Source organism: Miniopterus schreibersii (genome assembly GCF_964146895.1).
Source record: "Miniopterus schreibersii genome assembly, chromosome: 3".
Taxonomy (NCBI): domain Eukaryota; kingdom Metazoa; phylum Chordata; class Mammalia; order Chiroptera; family Miniopteridae; genus Miniopterus; species Miniopterus schreibersii.
Window position 1 is genome coordinate 97,641,762 of NC_138103.1, and position 22,651 is coordinate 97,664,412.

General features: G+C 40.0%; 1 protein-coding gene across 5 annotated transcripts in view; it reads right to left on the bottom strand.

Moving 5' to 3' along the window:
* The window catches only part of RICTOR (RPTOR independent companion of MTOR complex 2), an 89,082-nt gene extending 79,371 nt beyond the window's left edge, over positions 1 to 9,711 (bottom strand). For 4 of the 5 annotated variants that reach the window (XM_081131305.1, XM_081131302.1, XM_081131303.1 and 1 more), the window contains exons 1-2: positions 9,650 to 9,711; positions 9,432 to 9,479 (exon numbers count right to left, since the gene is read on the bottom strand). In XM_081131305.1, the coding sequence (XP_080987431.1) occupies positions 9,432 to 9,479; positions 9,650 to 9,698 (97 nt within the window). In that variant the 5' untranslated portion in view covers positions 9,699 to 9,711. The remainder of the gene's footprint in view (positions 1 to 9,431; positions 9,480 to 9,649) is intronic. The other variant, XM_081131306.1, reaches the window with a different exon arrangement.
* Between the last annotated feature and the right edge of the window lie 12,940 nt (positions 9,712 to 22,651).

A 22,651-nucleotide genomic window follows, 5' to 3' on the forward strand; every position in this document is an offset into this window, starting at 1 on the left:
CACATGAACTCTTAAATGACTTAAATATTAATCTGACCTTCTTTATACCAAATTAAGTATACCATTCAAAAACAACACTGGAAGTTACAACCTAAGTAATCAAATAAAACCCCAGGTAATTTTAAATAAAGTAGAAAATAGTTATTTGTATTCAAATATTCCATTATCATGACTGTATACTAATATCACGTGACAGATGTGATTAAAAACTTATCTACAATACGTGCGCTAAATAAAACATCCCACAATATTCCATTTGCCACCTGGTCACACACAGAAACTGCCATATAGCTATATGTTACAGTTGACGGCTCACCTACCTCTGACCACTGGAGTCTTCTTACTCTTTCTGCAACTCTATTCCCCTCAGTTTTTCTTTTTCTTTTTCTTTTTTTTTTCTTGGGGGAGAGGGCTCGTGGTAGTGGTGTGGTGAAGGTTAGGGAGTGTATTATACCGAATTATGAGTAGAAAAGAAAACAGGGCAATTAAAACTTTTATTATATGAGGGATGAACATTATGCATGGAAATAATTAGCAATTTTATTTTAAGATGTGATTTCTCAAAGTATGAAACTACTGATAAAAATATGTGTGTGCACACATCTAAAAACAGTTAAATACACTTTCATCTGGCAAGCTGTTCCTTCTTAGTCACTAAAAGTAAATTACTTGGCAATCTTCTTTGTTTACCGTTTCTGAATCTCTTCACTCTATTCATTATAAGAAATATATGAAATAACGTTGGATTGTGAACAAGATTACTAAAACCCCTCCAAGTGGAAATTCAACTCTCCTTTTGCTACTTTAATAGAGCAATAACTTCCCCAAATACTGTTTATCTTTTCCCCAAATAACTAGAGGACTGGGTAGGATGTCTAGATTTGGCAATGGAACATTCCATGTTTATTCAGGATAATCTTAAATTCAAATATTCTCTATCACTGTCTGGTCACATGTTTGAATTTTGAGATCAGAAAATACAATCATTTTAGTGTAAAAGTAACAAAAACACTACCCATCCCATTTGTAGTCTCTATTGCCAAACTGCATACACCTAGAAGTAAGTTTGATAACAAATTTGCAGAGCTTTTTGAACATGCAGTATTAATGAAAGGGAGAGGAGAGACATATACTACAAAACAATGGAAGAAAAAAATCACTGATGCTTGGGTTTGGAATGCAGCCAAGCATTTACATACTCATAATCAAAAACACACAATTACTGCACAATATGCCTAAAATCTCTCAGCCCAGCACTGCCTTCGAAGGGCAGAAGAACCGAGTTTAAAATATAATCACTCTTTAGTAGTTAAGGAGATTTACATGCAGAACTCATCGCCAACTTTTTCTCAACATTTTTTCTTCAGATACTGAATAATATGCCAGAAATACGTTAGTTTAAGCTATGATTTTTTTAAACACTGATCCAGGGCTCTAACTATTCAAATGTTACCCTTTTATGCAAAGGTCTTACAGGTGTCAACTTTCTATGAGGTCTTCCCTCTAGGTCATTCCTTACCTATCTCCCATTTTTGTCTGAATTCCTCCAGCTTTTGATTCCTTTATAAAGATAACTGGCAGGTGCTTCAAATACTACTGTCTTAAACTATGTGCTGATAAGGAATATCCCAACTATAATATAAACCCTTAATACCAAAAATTATGTCTTCCTGATTTACAGTAACATTTACTAACCTAATTATACAATGTATTCATAAAAAATGTGTTGACTGACATTAACAAATCACTACAAATCCAAATTCTTCAACATACTGGGGTAAAAAATGGTAAAGTTATTAAAGGAGCCAGATTATTTAAAATTCAAGTAATTAAGGTTAAAACTCCTTTCTATATTTCTTACTACACTCAATCGACTCCCTAACAAGGATACGTTTGAAGCTTCAGCATATCCTCAATTTTATTATATTTTACATAAAAGGCATCATTACAAGGTACATTTTTCAGTTTATGCAATCTGCCTGGCTACATGACATTGTAAAAAGAATTTCAAGAATGTACTTAAGTTTAGGTTTTCTTTCAACCCTATGACTTTGAACATATGGATGTTATATTTAGCTAATTTTACATAATTATTTTCAATTTAGTTTGGCACCTGTATAATTTTATAAGTAAATTCATCATAGAGATGTAATTTTAAAGTAGCTATTTATTCAAGCTTCAACCTGGCCACACTAACAAAAAAGCACAAATACAAAACAATGGATGACCCAAAAAGCACAGTCAACTCTCAATTATTCATATGTAGATTACCTAATAAATATTTTAGCCTGTTCACATCACTATTTAATAGTATTTGCTTAGGAAATAAAAATTGATGCTAATAACTGAAATAAAAGATATGTCGATTTATTGCAGGGGAGGAAAGAATGTAAAGAATTCCAAGGCACATATAGGTGATGCTATTTAGCTTATACATTTAGCACTCTTCTACCATTTATTCACTGTTTTATTCGGTGCAAGTAACTGAGAGTGGACTGTATTTAGCTTGGTGACAGTCAGAGGTACAGATACACAGGCATGCAAACCATTCACTCACCCCACAGTGCTTTTCACAGCCCTATTTTCAGTAGCCTGAGACCTGGGAGGGGGAGGAGGTAGCAAGTCACTGCAGATGATCACTTAAAAGGAAATTGAGAGTTGACTATAATTTACATTTAAAGTGCTATGAAACAGCATCACTCCTACATGTATCCATTACTGTTTATAGGAATACCTCTCACAGTGACTTAACAGGACTATAAGTGCTTTCTCTTTAACCTTTCAACATCCCAGAAACCTGGTGATATCTGAGAATCACAGACAGAAAGTGAAAGTGCTACAATAGTAAAGTGGTATGCATTTTAGACATTAGGAAACTGTTACCCAGAGAGGTTAAACAAGCAACCCCAAATCATCCTCAGATTAAGAAAGAGCGTTCTCCTGACCCCAAATACAATGCCATGGTCTCACAGTCCCTTCAACCCAAAACTTGCCTCTTGGCTTCAGAGATCATACCTTGCTAATTTTCTTCTCTTCTGTTAACCCTTCTTTTTGTATCAGTCCCTCCACTATGACATACTCTTTAATCAGTTTATCCTGACACTCCAATGTTCAGCTCTCTCCACTTACATTCTTCCCCCTCTCAAAGCCTTATGCAGGGAGCAATCAGATCACAATTCAGAACAACTACTCAAACATCTATTTCAGTATCTGCTGCTACCTCTTACATATCTCTGACAGAGTCAATCGCTTTAAATTCAAAGTGACTCATTATCATCCCTCCCAAAATGATGTCTCCATTTCATGGCACCATGAATTTCATTGTCCCTCAGGACTGCAAACTTAAAATGCTCTTTCACAGCTGATCTCCTTAATGCAGTACACACTCCTCCTTTTCTCGTCTCTCTACTCTTCCATTTAATAAATGCTTCAGTTATTATGATAGATGCTGTGGGAGAAGCTTGATGTCCAGTGAAAAAAAAAAAAGAACTGAACAAACTTAAGTAAGGCAATGGTAAGTGATATTTAGAAAGGAACAGAGATGTGGAAGAGTAAAGGAGGAAACAATAAATCCCCATGTCATGATTAGGAAGAATTTCCAGAAGTGGCATGTGACCGAGACCTTAAACTAGGAGTTTGATAAATAGTGCTGAAAATGGAATTCTAGGCAGAGGAAACAACCTATGCAAGGTCAAGTAAATAGGAACTGCATGCCATGCACAAGGATTAACAGTCATCTTTGACTAAAGCAATGATTCTCAACCAGGGACATAACTCAATCTTCAAAGGAAAAAAATGAGGAAAGGGGAGGTTGGTGCTTTAGACTAGCAAACTCTCCTCAATCCCTTTGACAAGTACTGTGTAAAAAGAAGGGCGGGAGTATATTACATAAGTGAACTCTGCACAGAGGCAGATAGATTGAGAATAGTATGGTTAAGATAGTACAGAAGAAAATTTTGAAATAAACCATCAAAGCCTTCAATGCCAAGCTAAGAAATCTGGACTCCAGTCAGTAAGTAAAAATGGGCCTATAAAGTGTGAGTTTCTGTGTCTGTTTTGTTACTTAAGGGAGTCAGATCTAGATTTCAGGAAAATAATCCTGGCAATTGTACAGCGGGGGGATTAAAAACAGGTGAGAGAAAAGATTTTACTATTATCCAAATGAGATAATGAGGATGTGAACTAGACCAATGACAATGGGAACAGGAGAGAATCCAAGGCAAACTGGAGGAACTTGGCAGCTGAACAAAGAGGACGAGCACCAGGTCTCTCGCTTGAATAACAGAGGACGGTGGTGGTACCTAGAAAGTGAAAAGTAGGTATGCTACTGGGTGCGTTTCACACATCAGGAATTTGAGATGATTACCAGACACAGATGCTAATGTTTTGCAAGCTTAGAAGAAAAAATAAAAGTGTAGTTATCGCAGAGATCTTAATCCATGGATTTCTGAAGCCACAAGTGAAAAGGCTGCTCAGGGAGGTAGCTCCAGTAGTAGAGAGGAAAAGAACAAGAGAAGAAACTTAGGGCTCACTCGCTTAAAGAGCTGGAAGCCAGCCAGTAGAGAAGCAGCAGCGTAAGAGGTGGGAAAGGAATCAAGAGACTATTGCACAAAAGTCAAGCAGGGAAAGAGTTGTAAGAATAGCAATATAGTGGCTACAGTGCATGTTAAGTTAGTCACTCACTAACCCTGTGACCCTGGCTGAATTACCTTTCTGAGTTCAGTGCTTTAGAATTTCAAAGCCTATATCCTCAATTGTAAAATAGGGGTAATAAGAGTAACCTCAAAAGGCTGTTGAAGATTAAGTGAGATAACATATTTTACTACAGCACTACTCATAATAGAATGGGGAACTTCAAAATGCCAATGAATTTTGCATGAGGTTACTAGCATCCTTTAAGACACTATTTTCAGTACAGGGGGAGAGCTGTGCTTGTAAGGCTACAGTAGTTAAGGAAGACAGCTGTGGAGTGAGGATAAACTATTCTGTGTGTAGAGCCCACAGAAAAATACCTGTTTTATAATCTTTGTCTTTACCTTTCCATATCTCTCACCATCATCCCATGCCCAGTATAGTACCTGATCAATGTGAAGGATACAAAAAATGTTGAACATCAGAAAACTGAGCCAATAGGAAGGCAGACATAAAGTGGCAAGAAACCTTAGTTCTACAGAGAGTATTAAACAGTATTAGAAGCAACAATTTCTTTCCAGGTTAGCCTTGGAAAGGAACAGAGCTGCTTTATTCTCTGACTCAGGAAAATAGAAGGTAAAAGTATGGGTGAAATGAAATACAAATGGAAGACAGGGGAACACATATTAGACAGCTTCTACCTTCTTAATAAAGAAATAAAAGTTCTCTGCAGAGAGTAGGAGGATTACAAAGTCAATCTGGAATCTGAAGAACAAATTTAGGTGATTCCTCCATTCCAACATATATTGAACTTCAATTATGTCTCCCACATCCTGGCCCAGTCCCCAATCATCTCTCAGATATCAGTGGTCTCCTAGGCAGCTCCTCTTCCTACTTTACCTTTCCCAGGGTGCGGTACATTCTCGAGAGCCCACATTTCCTTCCACTTTGTCCATGACTATTCTTATAAAAAGTCAACCCCTCTGTGAGGCCTTCTCTGATCCTCCACTAACCAGATAGTTAATCATTCTCTCCTCCCGGCTACTTCTGTTCCTGAAACAGTTTGATTACTTAATTTATTGTTCCCGGTCGTAAAGGCTTCTTTATGTCTGTTCCAGTAAACTCCTAAAAAGGGAGTACCATCTTCCTTGTCTTTATTCCTCTGGCACTTAATTCAGCATTTAGTATACAATAGGCATTCAATCAATGTTTGTTTTGTCTAACTGAAGTAATTAAACAACATGAGTAATCTCGTAACTAGAAGGAATCAGAAAACAGAAAGTGAGTGCTCATATCATCATTCAAAAAACCTTCTTACTTTTCTAAGTATTGAACTATCAACTAAGTCAATTTTTTATTCTTACTAATGGAAAAGTAAAAGGGTTTGATAAACAAAACAATAACTCAATACTTCTAAATAAATTATATTTTAATAATTATATTTGAATAGAAGCGTGTCCATGTCCTCAGAATTCACTGTGATTATACTAGGAAGGGCTTACAAAGGAAAAATACTCTGTGTCTTTTCAAGTTATTTAGTACCAGGAAGAGATGCACAAGTGCACTTGATAAAAAATAGACTATCCTTGCAGTAGAAGTAGCTAAGGGAAGCATTTGGGTTCCAAAAAATATTTTGGCATGGAAAACTGAGATTTAATAATATGAATAGCAAATATCAGGGACTTTCACAAATTAAGTAGTTGTCCAGACAAAACTGAAAGCAACAATTACCAATATGTTGACTGTAAAATACACTACAATGAAGTTCTGAAACTAGAGCAAAATTATCCACCAATAATTTTTAACATTTTGGTACTGGTGTTAATATATTAATGTCACTATATTAATATACATTAATATATTAATATGTTAATATATTAACACCAGTACCAAAACCAAAGAACCTTAAAACTCGCCTACGTCTCAAGAAGCTTGCAAGGCTAGGCAAGTAATTATTATTAGGAAATTTTTCTGGAGGGAGAAAAATTCTAAGGAAGGTTCTATAAAATATCATATTTTATCTTCAGTTCATTAATAGATCGCTCTTTGCTTATACATAATTTACTGGTAATCTTACATTACTTTTTTATAGTTGCTATATTCAAGAACTCTACTTCAAGCAGATTATCTTTAGTGTCTCGAAAAAAATGAAAACTTCAATACCACAATGCCTTATTAGCAAGTTTATAATATTCAAAACAATCATTTGAAATATTTTAAATGTGATATAATTTTGACTTCATAGTACAGGAAGGCAACTAACAGTTAACATTACTCACAAAGTATCAGGTCCTGTGCTGAGTACTTTAATTAAGCACCAGTCATTTACATCTCACATTCTAATAACCCTTTGAAGTTATATCTTTTTTTTTCTGAGGTGAAGAAACCAAGAGTTAAGGTCAAATAACTTGCCCCAAATCACTTAACTATTAAGTATCACAATTGAGATTACAACCAAGAACTATATGACTATACAGTCTGCTCTCTTTTCCTAAAGGAATTACAATGACCGTGACCTAAATTTTATAATGAATTTTGCTAGATATCTATATAATGACTTTCTCAAAGTTTACATAAAAAAATTAGAAGGAAAGCAAACATTGCCTTACCATTATAAATATATATGTATATTTCTTAGGCTACCTAAACTTTTATCTAAAACATACTGTAATCTGACCACAAACAGCTGCCCTTCAGCTGCAATCTAGTGTCCCACAGTTTTCAAAATATTACTAAAGCTTAATTCCTTATGAATTTTCTTCATGCTAGATCCACAAGTCTTCTTTTAACAATGAAATGTTTGTCAGAATAGTTATTTCTTAAACAACAGTGTCACTATATAATGCATCTCAGATTACTTTTTTTATTCTAAACTTTTTTAGGATTCAGGAATACAGTTCTCACATAACCTCTATTTTTAGTTGTATATTGCTTTTGCAATCAGTTTCAATAAGCCGTGTATATTTCATTACAAACTGAAGTACATTTTGTCAGAGCAAGCAGAAATAGCATTTTCTGCACTTTTTGCATTATCTAGAAACCCCTATGGATATAGGTGTTTACTAAAAGTTCAGGAAAATACAGTAAATAAAAATGGAGTAAACCAAAAATGTCAAACCAAATTTGTACTGTACACAGCTTTTACAACCCAAAACTCTGACACCAACCAGAGAAACCACTATAAATAGGAACTCAGCAAACTCAATTAAAGCACAATTGTAACTTATTTCTAGCACCACATCCAAGAAGGCTTTTAATGCACAAACTAGACTCAAAAATCTCAAAAATGGCCTTTTCACTTTTATCTAAAACATGCATTCTCATAGATAAATTAAACCACTAATAAACTACATCTGTTAGAGAACTCAAATGCTAATTTTGAGCCCTGTGGGAATTTTGCTTATTTTGTTAGAAAATTTACTAGAAAATATTTTCCCACATACATTTTACATGCACTTTTCATGTGTTATATACAATCAAGTTTCCAAACTATTACAAAAGTCAAAGCTTTACATCTTTCTAATATTCAAAATCTATCTGCTGAAAAAAAATGTTCCAATTTAGTGATCTAATTAGTTGCCATTTCTATTAAGCCCTTTCATGTTATACTTTACAAACTTTTCTGCCCGAAAAAGGACCTAGTTCACCCAAAACTAAGTCCCTGAACTTTAACTGTTACAATAAATGTACTCTGGTAGCTAAATGAAAAAAGGCCACTTAGTTTACAAAACAGTAACTTTACATTGATATGCAAAATAAAACAAATTAGAGAACCCACTACGCTTTAAATACAGAAGTGAGCCGCAACGACCGGCCCTCGTCGACTACTGACTGTAGCTAACGAGTACGTCAAGCCCAACACAAGCTAAACTCCTTTTTAGTCTCCTACAGAATGTTTACGACTTTCTGGAACTTCCCAGAGCGTGGCTCCGACCTCAGAGAGGAAGCCGGCCCCGCGCGGCGGGCCGGGCGCCGCTCTGGGAGCCGCGCTGCGGCCGGCGCGGAGCGAGGCGTCTCCTTTGTGAGCGGCCCGGGGCCTGTTCACCGCGGCGGCGGGAGAAAAACCTCGCGCACAGCTGCGAAACCTGCAGCGAGACGCTGTCGAATAAACTCCGGGCCGGCGGCCGACGCGAGGGACACGGGCCCGCAGCCGGATTCGGTCTTTAAACACGCCGGCGGGACTCCCGCAGCCGCGAAGGTGTAAACAAACCCGTGGCCGCAGCGGAAGGTAAACAATGAACCTGCGGCGCGGCCGAGGGGGCGGGCGGACTCCGCCAGCCACGGTCCCGGCGGCCGGCGGGAGGGGCGCCCGGGGCGAGTCAGACGCCGGGCAGCCGCCGCCGCTCCCGGCCCCCTCGCCCAGTCAGGGCCGCACGCGTCCCCCGGGGCGGTGGGCGAGCGGGACGCCGGCCGGCCGGCCGGCGGCGGGGAGCGCGGGTCCCGCTCTGCCCCGGGGGCCGGGAAGGCAGGATGTGGTCGCTCTCCTCTCAGACATCCTCCCGCAACCTACCTACCAGCCGCCACCTCCCTCCGGCCGCGCCGGGACCCGGGGAGCCCCGAGGGTGGCCGGCTGCGCCGAGTCCCGCGCGGAGCCCCCGGCACCCAGAGCACCCACAGCCCGCAAAGCGCTCGGGGCGAGGGAAGCAGGCACCCCGGGAAGGGGGATGGGGCCGGGGAGGCGGGCGCGGGCTCGGGCTCCCGCACCCGCCGTCCCGTGCGCCGTCCGCCCGGCCCCGGCCCCCCAGACCCGGCTCCTCCCCAGCACCGCACCCTCGCCGGGCCCGCGCCGCCCGCGTTACCTCGGGTCAGATCCAACGGGACGTTCTCCTCGCCGCTGTCATTCCGCCCTGCGCGAGACAGACACACAGCCCCAGTTAGGATTCGCTGGCAGGCCGGCGGCGGCTGCCCCGGCTCCGGCCAGCGCCCCAGCTCGCTCCCGCGGCCCGGGGCCGGGGGGAGGCAGGGGCCGGGGCTGGCGGGCGCCGGGCCCTGGGGGTGAGGGCTGCAGCGGGCTTACCTCGTATTCGGAGGTTCTTCAGCGAGCGGCCGCGGCCGATCGCCGCCATATTGACGGGTTTCAGTCACAACACCGGAAACCTCGCCCAATCGCGCGAGAACCCCTTCCCCTCCCCTCGCGCCGCGCCCGCCCCCCGCGGCATCTTCCCCGCCCCTCGGCGCCGGCGGGCGGCGGGCGGCGGGCGGCTCCTCCGCGGGCGCCCGGGGGTCTCCGTGCCGATCCCGGGGCTGGGTGCAACTTGCGGCTCGTGCGTCCTCCCCTCCCGCAGCCGGAGGGCGCGGCGACGCGTCCGGCCGCCCGGGAGCACGTCTGCCCGGAGGAGGCATCGCCCGCGAGGGGAGCCCCATTGATGCGGGTTGACGGCGCGGGGGAGGCTTCCACTCGGGCCGCGGGGGAACCGCGGTCTAAGCCGGGCGGGCTGGGAGGAGGCCGGGGCGCGGGCCACCTGCCGGAGCCAGCCCGCGGGACTCTCCTCCTCGCCTTCCCGCGCCGGGCTGGGACACGCAGCCCCCTCCCCGCTCGTTCTCGAATTTAAACGATTCTTCCTGGAAACGTAAACAAGGCGCCGCGCGCCGCGTTGGTTCCCTTTGCGAGTCGCTTCGCCGCAGCCCGGCGGGCGCGTCCGGTGGGTTCCGCACGCGCCCTCTGCGCGCCCCGCCGGCAGCCCGCGTGGGACCCGCGAGGCCGCGCCCGCCGGGGGAGCGGGCGGCGGGGTCGTGGCGGGCGGTGGCGGGCCGGGGGCCCGGGAAGGGGGCTCCCCCGGGCGCGCCCGGCTTTCTGCCCGCGCGGGCGCGTGGGTTAACCGCGGCGTGCCAGCCTGCGCCGGCGACCGAGTGCGGGGCGCTGCCCCAGCTGGCTCACGCGCGCACCTGGCCGCCGACCCCGCAGCTTTTCTCAAGCTGGATTCGCTACAAAGGCGGGAGGAGCGTTTGTAGCCTCCTGTCCCGCAGTCTCGCCTTTCTGTCCCCGAGGCTGGAAGTTCATTGATAGTGGAGATCTCGCCCTTCCTCCTCGTCTAGCGAGTGCAGGTTCCCTCCCGATAAATGTTCAGCACGTCAGCAGTTGGTTGAGTAAATGCCCAGGTTACTTCTTTGTTCCAATCCCTTCTTGCTTTAAAATACATATACATATATGTTGGGGATGCTCATTGCAGTCAATAATAGTAAACAATTGGAAACACTTAAATAACCAAAGGTGGGGATTATGCAAATTATTGTAGCCCTTGAAAATGATGAAGTGGGTGGAGTGTATTTATAGGAAATAATGTTCATGATATTAAATCAAGCGAGAGATTACAAAATTCCCATTTTTATAAACGTTTAAAATATCAAAGTATACTTTATAAAATATTTTACATATCTGTAGGTAGACAAAAGTCTGAGAAGATACACATCAAAATGTTAACTGATTGTTTTCTCCCTCTCCATAGTGAAATTACGTATATATCGTTTTTGTTCTTGTTTGCTTGTCTGTGATGTTAAAATGTCCTGTAATTAATATATGGCAATTGTAAAATAAAGTTTTAAAAAGAAAAAGCAATATGGAGTAGTATCATCAGGAAAATAAAACAGAAACACTGCTTTCTTAGGACACTATTCTCTGTATATTCCACGTCCTTTTCTTAGTAGATACGCAATCAAATATCTGATGCTGACAAAGATGCACCACAATTAGACTTTTAAAAATATCTCCTCACATCACCAGTAATAATTTTAATCACAACAAACTTGCTCCCTCTTTCTTAGCTTTTAAGTCTTGCTATAAATGATTTATTCTAGTTACGGCCTAAGGCAAAAATCACAAAAAAACGTGAGGTCTGGCTAGAACACTAAAAATTTTGTGTTTCATCCTCCTTGTATCACCACATTTCACCATTTTAGAGGATTTGAAATCTATCCATGGAAATTCTACCAGATTCTTAAAATTGTTCCAATTTTCAAAGTGTTTTTCTTACCCCTACCTATTCTCAATTAACTCCTCCTTAATACAATTTAACTTTATTTTCTCTTTCAGTCTTTCATGAAAGTTGAGTACAATTGATCCACTTTTACATTACTTAGGGTACAGGAGAGCCTGAATTCAATAATAGCCTTTCATCTTTATAACTGTATGTTCCTTTTTAAAGATCATTATTCAATTACCCCATCTCTCCCAGAAGAAAAAAAAGTCCCTCTCCAGTCTTACAATGAAACTAGTTTTTCCTCTGTTGCTGTCTCAGTCATTTGAATGGCTGCACTCTCCACATTTGTTCTTAAGGTGAATGGCATTTCTGGTAAAAAGAACAAGTACTTAGTGTTTGTAAATGACACTCAGCTAAGAAGCTGGGGTTTAGGTAAATGTTAGTAAGGAATACATTTCACAATGTTGTGTTTGCTTTTTAAACAATAGCACCGCATCATTGATCCTAGTCTGCTTGTTGTTTGTTAAAGTCCCTGAGTTATCCACCATCCTTGCCAATTTCTGACCATTCCTCTTTTTGAAACCTGTTTTTCTTCCTTTTTCATTTTAGCCCACCCGTGTCTCACTCATTTTGTTTACTTCTTACTACTTCTCCAATTTTCCGGGTCATTTTGATTCTAATCTGGTCATTGAGAATGTGACTTCCTCTTCTTAGTTTTCATTTCCCAGCTAGGTTTCATTTGCTGTGTGAATGAATGTTTTTTTCTCATAGTATTAGTCATTGATAAAAAATGTTATATGAGATTAGGTCCAGGACCACACCCTTAAGAGAGAACTGCTTGGTTCAGAAGACAATGATTCCATGGATAGTCACTCTGGGTTCTATTTTCTGTCCTATTGCACACAGTTAATAATTCTAGTTTATAAACCAAATTGTATTGGTTTCAGATACAGTGGTAACTTTTAACAGAAACAAAGTCTTGCCAAAATCTTAGTTCCCTTTATCTATTTGCCTTATTACATAGGCCACGTGAGGGTAAAGCAAGTAAAAAACCACATTTGGTTGGTCTCTTTTTTTGGTACTTTCTCTTCATAGTTAAACCACACATTTAACCTCTTGATAATGACCATTAAAATGACAGGCAATGGGCTGAATTCAACAAATGTCATAATGCTACACAGGGTTGTTTAGGAAGATCCAGCCTTGGTCCCAGCAGGAAGTAGCCTTTCGGTCTTGTTCCCTTAAATTTTCATCTCTGTCACAAAATCTCCTTTAAATTTTATATTTAAAAATTCTCTAAGGTATAAAGGCCCTATATGAACACAGTTTTAAATGAAGAAAAGCTGATGACTGTGAAAGAAGGTACATATATTTATAAAATAAAATCTGGAAGGGTATGGACTGAAATTTAAACAGTGATTTTCTTTGGTTGGTAGAATTTTGAGTGATTTTTAAAAATATTTCTTTTTTCGATTTTTATTGTCCTAAAACAAATTTTTACTTGTGTAATTTTTTAAGGGAAATATTTCAGGGAAATTTTGTTGATGATCCTACACCACAATTATATATATTTGATTATAATGATTTGTTAAGCAGTGAACCTATCAAAATTGCTTGTTTGTGCATCTCATTAAAAAAAATTGTCCACATACTCCAATGGGGACAATTGTATATTTACAAAAATATATATTTACATTTTTATTAAATAAAACATAAAAATGAAATAAAAATGGTTTAAAGTAATTTTAATGTTATGTTACTAATGGCACAAATAAAAAAATGAAGCTAAATATGTTTTAGTATTTTAAAAATATCTTATTAAATACTTTGTGATACAGCAACTCAAACGTCTAATTCTAAGGAAAGTTTATTTGGATGTTGGGATTTAATAGCTGAAACCTCACAAAATACAAATTAAAAATGGGAGAACTACTCTATTGACTGCAGGTTCCAAGTCATAACACTCGTTTTTCAATTCCGTCCATCACTTTGATACAAAGGTTTTTTTAAATGTAATTTGGCTAATAAATGTCTATCTTTCTTAATGCCAATCTGTTCCCATAGCCAACTGGAAGGCATAACATTCAAAAAATTTTAGCAAATGGTTTTAAAACTCTTATCTAAAGAACTTTAAGCAGGTTAGAAAAATGTTTCCAAGATTTTAAAGCTTATAAATATTATAGAGGTGACACATTTATATTTTTAATTGTTTCAGGAAAAAAACCCACAAAATTGTGAAAATGTATTCAAATATCCATTTTCTGAATGCTCTGTAGCACATTTCTTTTGATAAGTAATAACTTTCTTTGGTATTGTTATCACATTTACTTTGAAGGAGAAGATTAATAATTTTAAAAATATCTGATGGGTAACATGAGACTGGAAGCCATCAGTAACCATGAAGAAAAAAGTTTGCCCCTAAATAAATATCAAACATTTGCACACTAGAAAAGATTTTCGTAGTCACCCCCATTCTCTTTTCAAAGTGTGTGAAAATTAAACAGTATTTTAAAAGTATTTATTATACAAAACTATCACATGTGGTACTATCTGTTCTGTGAATGCCTAATTCTTAAATTTCATTTAGAGCAACTGCTTCATCGATTTTTCATAAAGCATTGCTTTTATGACAGAAGCTGTTTACTGCTAACGATACACATTCCTTCGTACAGCTTCACTTTGGTGGCCCAGAGGGAAAGTAGTTATCTGTGTGATTCATTCCTGCACAGAACTGAGCAAACCCCATAAGCTGAGACAAGCGTGGAAGCTTCTATTTTCCATCTAACTGCACAGCAAAGCTTCTATAATACCTATTTCTTCAAATACCTTTTTCTTCCAATCTTTAGCTTTTTAAAAAAATTTTGTCAACAAATTGTTTTCTTTGTGTGTTTTTTCTAGCCGTTTTTTAGTACGGCAGGAAATGCCACTATATGCCCCCTGACATGTACCTTTTTGTCTGTTACTAAAAAGCAGCCTTTCTTTGCAAAGTAATGGATTCAATACTGCTTGACTTCTAACATCACTGAAAAAATATATTGAAAATTATCTTCATATTCTGAAAACTTATTTTTAAATATTTTGCTATTCAGATAGCTTTATGTTATCATTAGCTAACATCTCAAGGAACAATTTGCGCTTAGAGTTAAGTAATAGTAAAGTATAATGCATGTAAATTCGTATTTCGCATAACCTTAATTTCAAAATTTTAAAAAATGTGGCTGACATCGTGACGTCTGATTAAATTCATGTTGCTTTTTTGTGTGTAATGATTTTGCTAATGTGTTGATGATATCAGGGGTAGAAGCATCAAATTTTTCATATTTTCAAATCTTGTGCTTGTGCTTTCGTTATATGTTACATACATGCAGGGGTTTTTTTCAAGGTTCTTTTTCAGCCATGTGTCCGTTTTGAGAAGTATACTTTAAAATACACTCCTAAATCCACTTTCCTGGACACGATATATGGCCATGTGCCTGAGTGGGAAGGCCCCCCGACGGAGTGTTGTAAACTCCCTGAGCTTCGCATTTCCCAATCTTCCCTCAGGATACCTTATATGACTCAGGCCAGTTTAACCTGCTGACTAAATGACAGCTCTGTTGTTCATCTGGATAATAAAGAGCAAAAGTTTAATTTTTTCTTTCTTCTTTTTTTGGCTACGAAACACCCAAAACTCCTCCATCAAAAAACAAAGCAAAGAAACAGTCGCTATAAGTAAAGGGACAGTGAGCAAGTAGGAAACTGGAAAAGCAGAGCTGTCTAGAGGACAGATGCCAACAGCATACCTGCGATCTGAAGGCTGAGCCGGCACCAGAAGGCAGAAAAGCAGAACGTGAGACTGAAGCCCAGGGTCCGAGGAGGAGACCAAAGCGGGTCCAGGTTGGCGGTGTCCCCTGGCTTCTAGTGGCAATTACAAATCTTTTCTTGAGAAAAGTTCTAGGTCTTCACAAATTAAGATGAAACAAATAACAGTTCATGTTCAAACATCATCAACTCATAGGGAACAGTCACAATGGATAATAATAAGAAATAAAAATAAATATAATACCTCATGAACTTCAGATATTGATAAGAAACAGAATATGAAGGAGCTATATATGAAATGATTTTTTAAATGAATTTCTGATTTCATTCATGATGGAAAATAGGTGTTGGGTTTACTATCTCACAATAAACAATTATTAATCTATACATAATACGTGAACAACTGTGTTTAGGCTTTGTATGGCACTGTGATCTTGAGATAAAAGAACCAAACAAGGTGAGCTCCACATGCTCGCTGGCTTTTACCTGCGGACATCTTTCAAATACAACACAAGCTCTGGAAACCAAACAGATGACATCAGTCTCACTGGCTGAAGGAAAAGAAGCGTGAAGTTCAGACACAGGAGGCAATTGAAATCTGAGAACATTGAAGAGGAGGTAGCTGTACAGAGTAGGAGCTCAGCTCCAGAAATCTGCCTATGAATCCTCTTGTTTAGCTGAATTTTAGGCTGCATAACCATATGCTGTGAGGCCTGGCAGAGAACAGATACTGGGAGATATGAACTGAATGGAGACTCCAGAAGTTGCATATTGCTAAGACACCATAGAGTTCCAATCAGCTAGTAGAGAAACTTTGGTGAACACTCTGAACATTCAGTTAAGACCCCTAAAAGGCTACTATTTAGGAAAAGGGTTGCTGGAGACCCTGTAAAGGTCATAACTTAGGGAAAAAGCTGCCCTATCCCTAAAATAAAGGCTACTATGGACACATCCAAACAAAACCTAAAACTAAGGCTCAACAGGATCAAGCTGATCTGCAAATAAATTAACCAACGAATAGGGGGAAAATCTACAAAACTCATTAAAAAGAAAGCAACATTATTCCAACTCTCAAACACATAATGTCCAGCATATAACAAAAATTATATTAGATGTGGAAAATCAGGAAAATGTGATTCATTGGCATGAGAAAAAACAGCCAATAAAACAGACCCAGAGATAACACAGATGTTGGAATGAACAGAATTTTATTAATATAGTTGAAGATTTAAAAGGAAAGTGGGACATAATGAGTGAACAGATGGGGGCTCTGACTAGAGAAACGTATACTGTAAAAAAGAATCCAGTGAAAATTCTAGAAATGAACAGTGTCAAATATGTAAGAGTCCATCAGGAGATAACATATAGGACACTAAGGAAGAAGAAGGATGAGTGAACGTGAAGATAGACCAATAGAAAAAATATGAGAAGAAAAAGACTGGGGGAAAAAAGAAAGAGAGAGCCTTAGTGACCTATATAAAAAAAAAGAAAAAAAAATCAGTCTAAAATATGTGTAATTGGAGTCCCAAGAAAAGTGGAGAGAGAGAGAGATTAAGACAGAAAGAAATATTAATGAAATGCAGTCATGCTCTGCTTAATGACATTTCGGTCGATGACAGACAGTGTACATGATGGTGGTCCCCTAAGGTGACAATAGACCTGAGAGGTTCTTATTGCTGAGGGATGTGGTAGCCATTGTAACATTTCAGTGCAACACGTTACTCATGTGTTTGTAGTGATGCTGATGTAAATAAACATTCTGCACTGTTTGTATAAAAGTACACCACACAGTTATGCATAGTACATAGTACTTTGTAATGACTATAAGTAACTGTTACTGTTCCATGTTTTGACTATACTGGACTTCTAATCATTATTTTAGAGTGTACTCTTTACACTCAGAAAAAATATTTTTCTGTAAAACAGTGTGCCGTGTTCAGCCTCACCTCGTGTTCACTGTGTCTCTTCATAGCATCATTTTCTCTAGGCTTACAGAGACCTATCAAAAACTTCAAGTTTAGAAGAGGAAGTAGGATTTTTTAGAAAAGAGCTTAAAAAAGATGGTTTGCTGAAGTTTTACTCACCTTCAGTGCAGGCAAAAAGGGTGGGGCAAAAGTAGGTTTATAGTTGTATTCGTTCAAAACAGCTTATTCTTGTATTATTTATTCGTTGCTGTGTTATTTTCCATGAGAACAATTGTAAACTTTCCTTTGCCCCACCCTGTGTTATCTGTCAATCAGGAGAGGAGTCCTGGGACCATGACTCAGCCAACATTTTTTTTTTTTTTTTATTGTTCAAAATATTACAGATGTTCCCTTTTTTCCCCATTGACCCCTTCCACCCCACACCCACTTCTATCCCCAGGCCTTCACCACACTATTGTCTGTGTCCATGGGTTATGCATACATGCATATAAATTCTTTGGTTAACCTCTCTCCACCTACCTACCCACCCCCCTTCCCTCTGACATTCATCAATCTGATCCATGCTTCCATGTCACTGAATCTATTTTGTTCATCAGTTTATTAAGTTCTTTAGATTCCACATATGAGTGAGATCATGTGATGTTTGCCTTTCTCTGCCTGGCTTATTTCACTTAGCATAATACTCTCCAGGTCCATCCATGTTGTGCCAAAGGGTACGAGATCCTTCTTTTTTACAGCTGCATAGTATTCCACGGTGTAAATGTGCCACAGCTTTTTATCCACTCATCTCCTGATGGGCACTTGGGCTGTTTCCAGATCTCAGCTATTGTACATTGCGCTGCTATGAACATAGGGGTGCATAAGTTCTTTCTGATTGGTGTTTCGGGATTCTTAGGATATATTCCTAGAAGTGGGATCACTGGGCCAAACAGCAGCTCCATTTTTAATTTTTTGAGGAACCTCCATACTGCTTTCCATAGTGGCTGCCCCAGTCCGCATTCCCACCAGCAGTGTACCAGGGTGCCCTTTTCTCCACACCCTCGCCAGTATGTGTCATTTGTTGAGGACTCAGCCAACGTTAAAAACAAAGGTCGCAATCTGTGAGATTTTTGTGTTTTAAAAGGAACGAAAAAATCATTATATGATTGGTACCAGTGGTTTTCAGATCCTATTTTAGAATTTTCCTGATGATCCCACTATAACATATATTTTGTATAAGAAAGCAATTTCTAGGTGGCATAACTTTTCCAGTGACTGAACTATCTACAGTTGTCCCTCGGCACCCATGGGAGATTGGTTCCTGGAATCCCTGCAGATACCCAAATCCTCGATGCTCAAGCCCTTTCCACAAAAAGGCACAGTATTTGCTTATAACCTACCCACATCCTCCTATATACGTCAAATCACCTCTAGATAACTTATAATACCTACTACACTGTAAATGCTCTGTAAATAGCTGCTATACTGTATTGTTTAGAGAATAATGACAAGAAAAAATCTATAGATATTCAGTAGAGACACAACCATCATAGGCCTAACTACATAGTATATGTCAGCAATAATACAACTTTAAAAAAACCTTTTTTTCAATCCACAGCCAGTTGAATCCCTGAAGTGGAACTCATGGATATGGAGGATCTACTAGATTTGCAACCTCCTATAATCCTCTTTCCAGATACATACATATATAAGGAAAGTATAAAGGAAGGTGTGCGAATGATAAATACCAATACATTCATTTTTATTTTTATTTTTTAAATTTGTTATTGATTGATTTTGAGAGAGGGGGTGAGAGAGAGATCTGTTGCTCCACTTATTTATGCGTCATTGGTTGATTCTTGTACGTGCCCTGACACAGGATGGAACCTGCAATCTTGGCGTATTAGGATGATGCTCTAACCAACCGAGCTACCCGGCCAGGCCTATGATACATTAATTTTTAAAGGGTGACTGAGGGAGAGATGGAAAACTGTTATACTATCATTTATAAACTTAAAAATTAAATATTCAATGAAATGGATCTTTAGATACTAAAAAAGCTTAGAGGCAATTTATGATGAACAAGGAGCTATCTCAAAACTTCATTTCTCAAAACTCTATTGTCCTGCTTGTTCACCCACCTTGTACCCCAGATGAGGCTCCAATGGTTAAGCCTGTTTGTAAAAATTGAATCCACTTTCAAAGGATAAACATTAATTATCATTTGATAACAAAGACATTAAAAATAAATCTAAGTTCTAAAGGCAAACTTGAAGGCTGAATCCCTCCTTTTCTGGAATAAAAACTTCATACAAACCAATGCAGTAGGTGTAGATCCCTACCACTGACTACTTTGAAGGGTACAATACTACTCTGAATATTTAAATTCTGGTATGTTTGTTAAAGAGACAATTATAATATGTTGCCATCATTTTTTTCCCTGAAGTTATTGTAGACTTTGAAGCTCATATTCTGTTTACTTAATGTTAATTAAATTGATTTTTAGTCTTCTAACTCCCTCTCTTAAGACTACTCTCCTTACTTTATTAACACTAACATTTCTGATTGTCATCTGTATCATAATGGAAAAGGAACCAACAAGTTTCCTAATTTCTGGCTTCTTTGTATCTCATTGATGATTTTTATGCTTTTCTTTGTACTTGTTTTATTATTATTATTATTATTCAGAAAGATTAAGGAGAAGTGTGCATCACCTACCCATGGAAAGCAGGGTAATACAGTAAGATCTTGGGCAGGGAGTATAAATAAGCCATGGAACCTGGGCAAAGCATATGTGGCTTCTAAGCCTCATTTCTTCATAGTACAGTGAGCCTGACCTGATAGGGTTGGCCTAAGACAGAGGTGGCCCTTTTTCTGCCAAGGGCCATTTGGATATTTATTTCATTCAAGGGCCATACAAAATTATCAACTTAAAAATTAGCTATGAAAAAAGCTCCTAGATTTATTGAATTTCGAGTCCCGCCCATGGTAGCCTTGGCAGGGCCAGACCCAATGATTTCTCAGGCCATACAGGGCGGGGGCTGGACGTTCCCCACCCTGACTAAGGTTTAAATGAGACACGGCCCATAAACACTTAGCGCAGTGTCTAGTACGCAGTAAGCCCTCAAACGAAGCTAAGGGATGGTGAAGGTGATGATGTCAATGCAGCATGTAAATGGAATTGACGTAAATACTGAGACTGGATGTTTTTACCGTTGGAATAAGTAAAAGACATGGAATAATAATAAACAGGCTCATAGTGAACATTCACCTTTCAACTCCCTGTAGACTTACACACCCGGTGTAAATTTGGTTACTTACATTATGTTGCAGCTGATGTGACACAGGATGCTGACAGGACCCCGACAGGCCAGCACAACCCCTTATGATGTGAGGAGGGCCAGCTTTAGGGTTTGGTTCATACAATTTTATATCCCTTCCTACTTGACGTGAGAACCACCATTTCTGCAGAAAATTTACTGCTGATCTATCCCTGCTAACTCACTGGCAGGTGCGCCCATTCCTCAGCTGCTGTAAGAACTGGCTGCGAGAGCTCACAGTGGCACCTTACTCCAGAGAAGTGTCCTCTGACCAAGGACGCAGTGATGCCCAGAGACGCCTAGCGCGGGAGATTGGGGTGGAGGCGGAGGAAGCCCCTGGCAGCAGTGACTGCCTGGCAAGGGGGGCGAGCGGCCCAGCTCCCTTGCCTCATCATGCCCGACTCAGTGAAGCCATTCCTGCTTCAGTGTTTCCTTCCAGAATCGGGCTGAGCTCGGGGCTGCAGATGGGCCCACATCCTTGCCCAACTCCTTCCCCTGAGCTCTCCTGCTTCCTCGCTCCTTGAAGGCTTCTCCTGGCGAGCCCCTCAACAAACCCCTCACAGGAGTTCCAGCCCGAGCTCCGCTCCTGGGGACCCCGCCTAAGAAACCTTGCTAGTCCGACCGCCCCTACAGCTGGCTCAGGAAGAGGAAGGATGTCCGTGTGGCCTCTCTTCTGGACGGATGCATGAAAACCCTGCTGTGGTTTTGGTTTCTAGTCCTGTACATTCAGTCCTCGGAGGTTAGTAACCATCAGAGCTTGGTGGACCTCTTTTAGAGTTGTACGTATTAACGAAGAGGAACCAAACAACTCTGGTCCCTGAGGCATGCGGGTGACAACAGTTATTTCAGTGCTTTTCTTGACGTAGCTTCTGCCATTGAGGGTGAGGCTCTGACGAGCATATCGTGTTAGCTAAAGTACAACCACCTAAATTTCATCATCACTTAAACGCTTCAGAACTGCTGCTAGAGCAGCAATGGAGAGTCAGTCTTCAGTATCTGTTTGAAGGCAAGGAGATAGTTTACATGCCTGAATAAAACTATCAGCTTAAAGTTTTTGAAAAATATTACAATATTTTAAATATTTTTCCAAGAACTGAGATGAGAGGGCTGACATCACTGGTTTTAGAAGGTATTTCTTTGCTCTTGTGGCTTTGAATCTGAGAAGGGGCCTCTTATTGTCTAAGCTAGTGTTTGGATACGGGGTTAAGGTTGAACGTTGTTGGAAGTTGAAGGAAATTGCACTTGGCTATCTCAGTTTCTACCACAAAATAGGAGGCAAAGTATTGGAGCACTGATGGGAACTTGGTCTTGAACACGAGGTACCCCATCCTCTGAGGCTGAAGCAAAAAGAGGTAACCAAGGGCTCAGAGAAAGACTCTTGCAGATGTGGCATGAAGTTACGGGGGAGAGGGGTGGGTGGCCTCAGTTTCTTGATGAAGTCGGAGGCAAACGTATGTGCTGAAGTTGCTATTTATTTGTATCTCTTCTTATATGACAAAAGTCCATACATAAAACTATACAGAAATAATATTTAGTATATTAAAATACATCACATATTTATTTTATATTAAGATTATCTATTACATAAATCTTTCATTGGCATGTCTGCTTCTTGGTGTGTAAACCCAAACTCTAAAATATTCCCTTGATTTAATTTGGAATTTTAAAAAATGATACTCTATTGAATTTATAGTATTTTCAATCAGAAAAAATATAACTGGAAATATACTGTCAGTGTATTATGTATATTTGTTACCAAATTTAACAAACAACATTCTGGCCCATGTAACTTTTACCTGGTATTAAGTTCATCATGTGAGCATAGAGTGGTTTCCTTATCAAAAAGCAGACATCACAGCATTTCATAACTGGCAGGGATCTTTGAGATCAGTGGCTTCTCATTGGGGACCTCACACTAGCAATAGAAGTTGATGATCCATTTTGCGATTTTAGTGCATCTAGTGGAAATCCCACTTTGGCCTGCGAAGGCTTTGAGGTCCTTTACCATCATTTGAAATCATTTCAGTTCACTGGGGTCACTCTTCAGAAGCTATTTTTTGGAAGTTAGGGTTCTGCA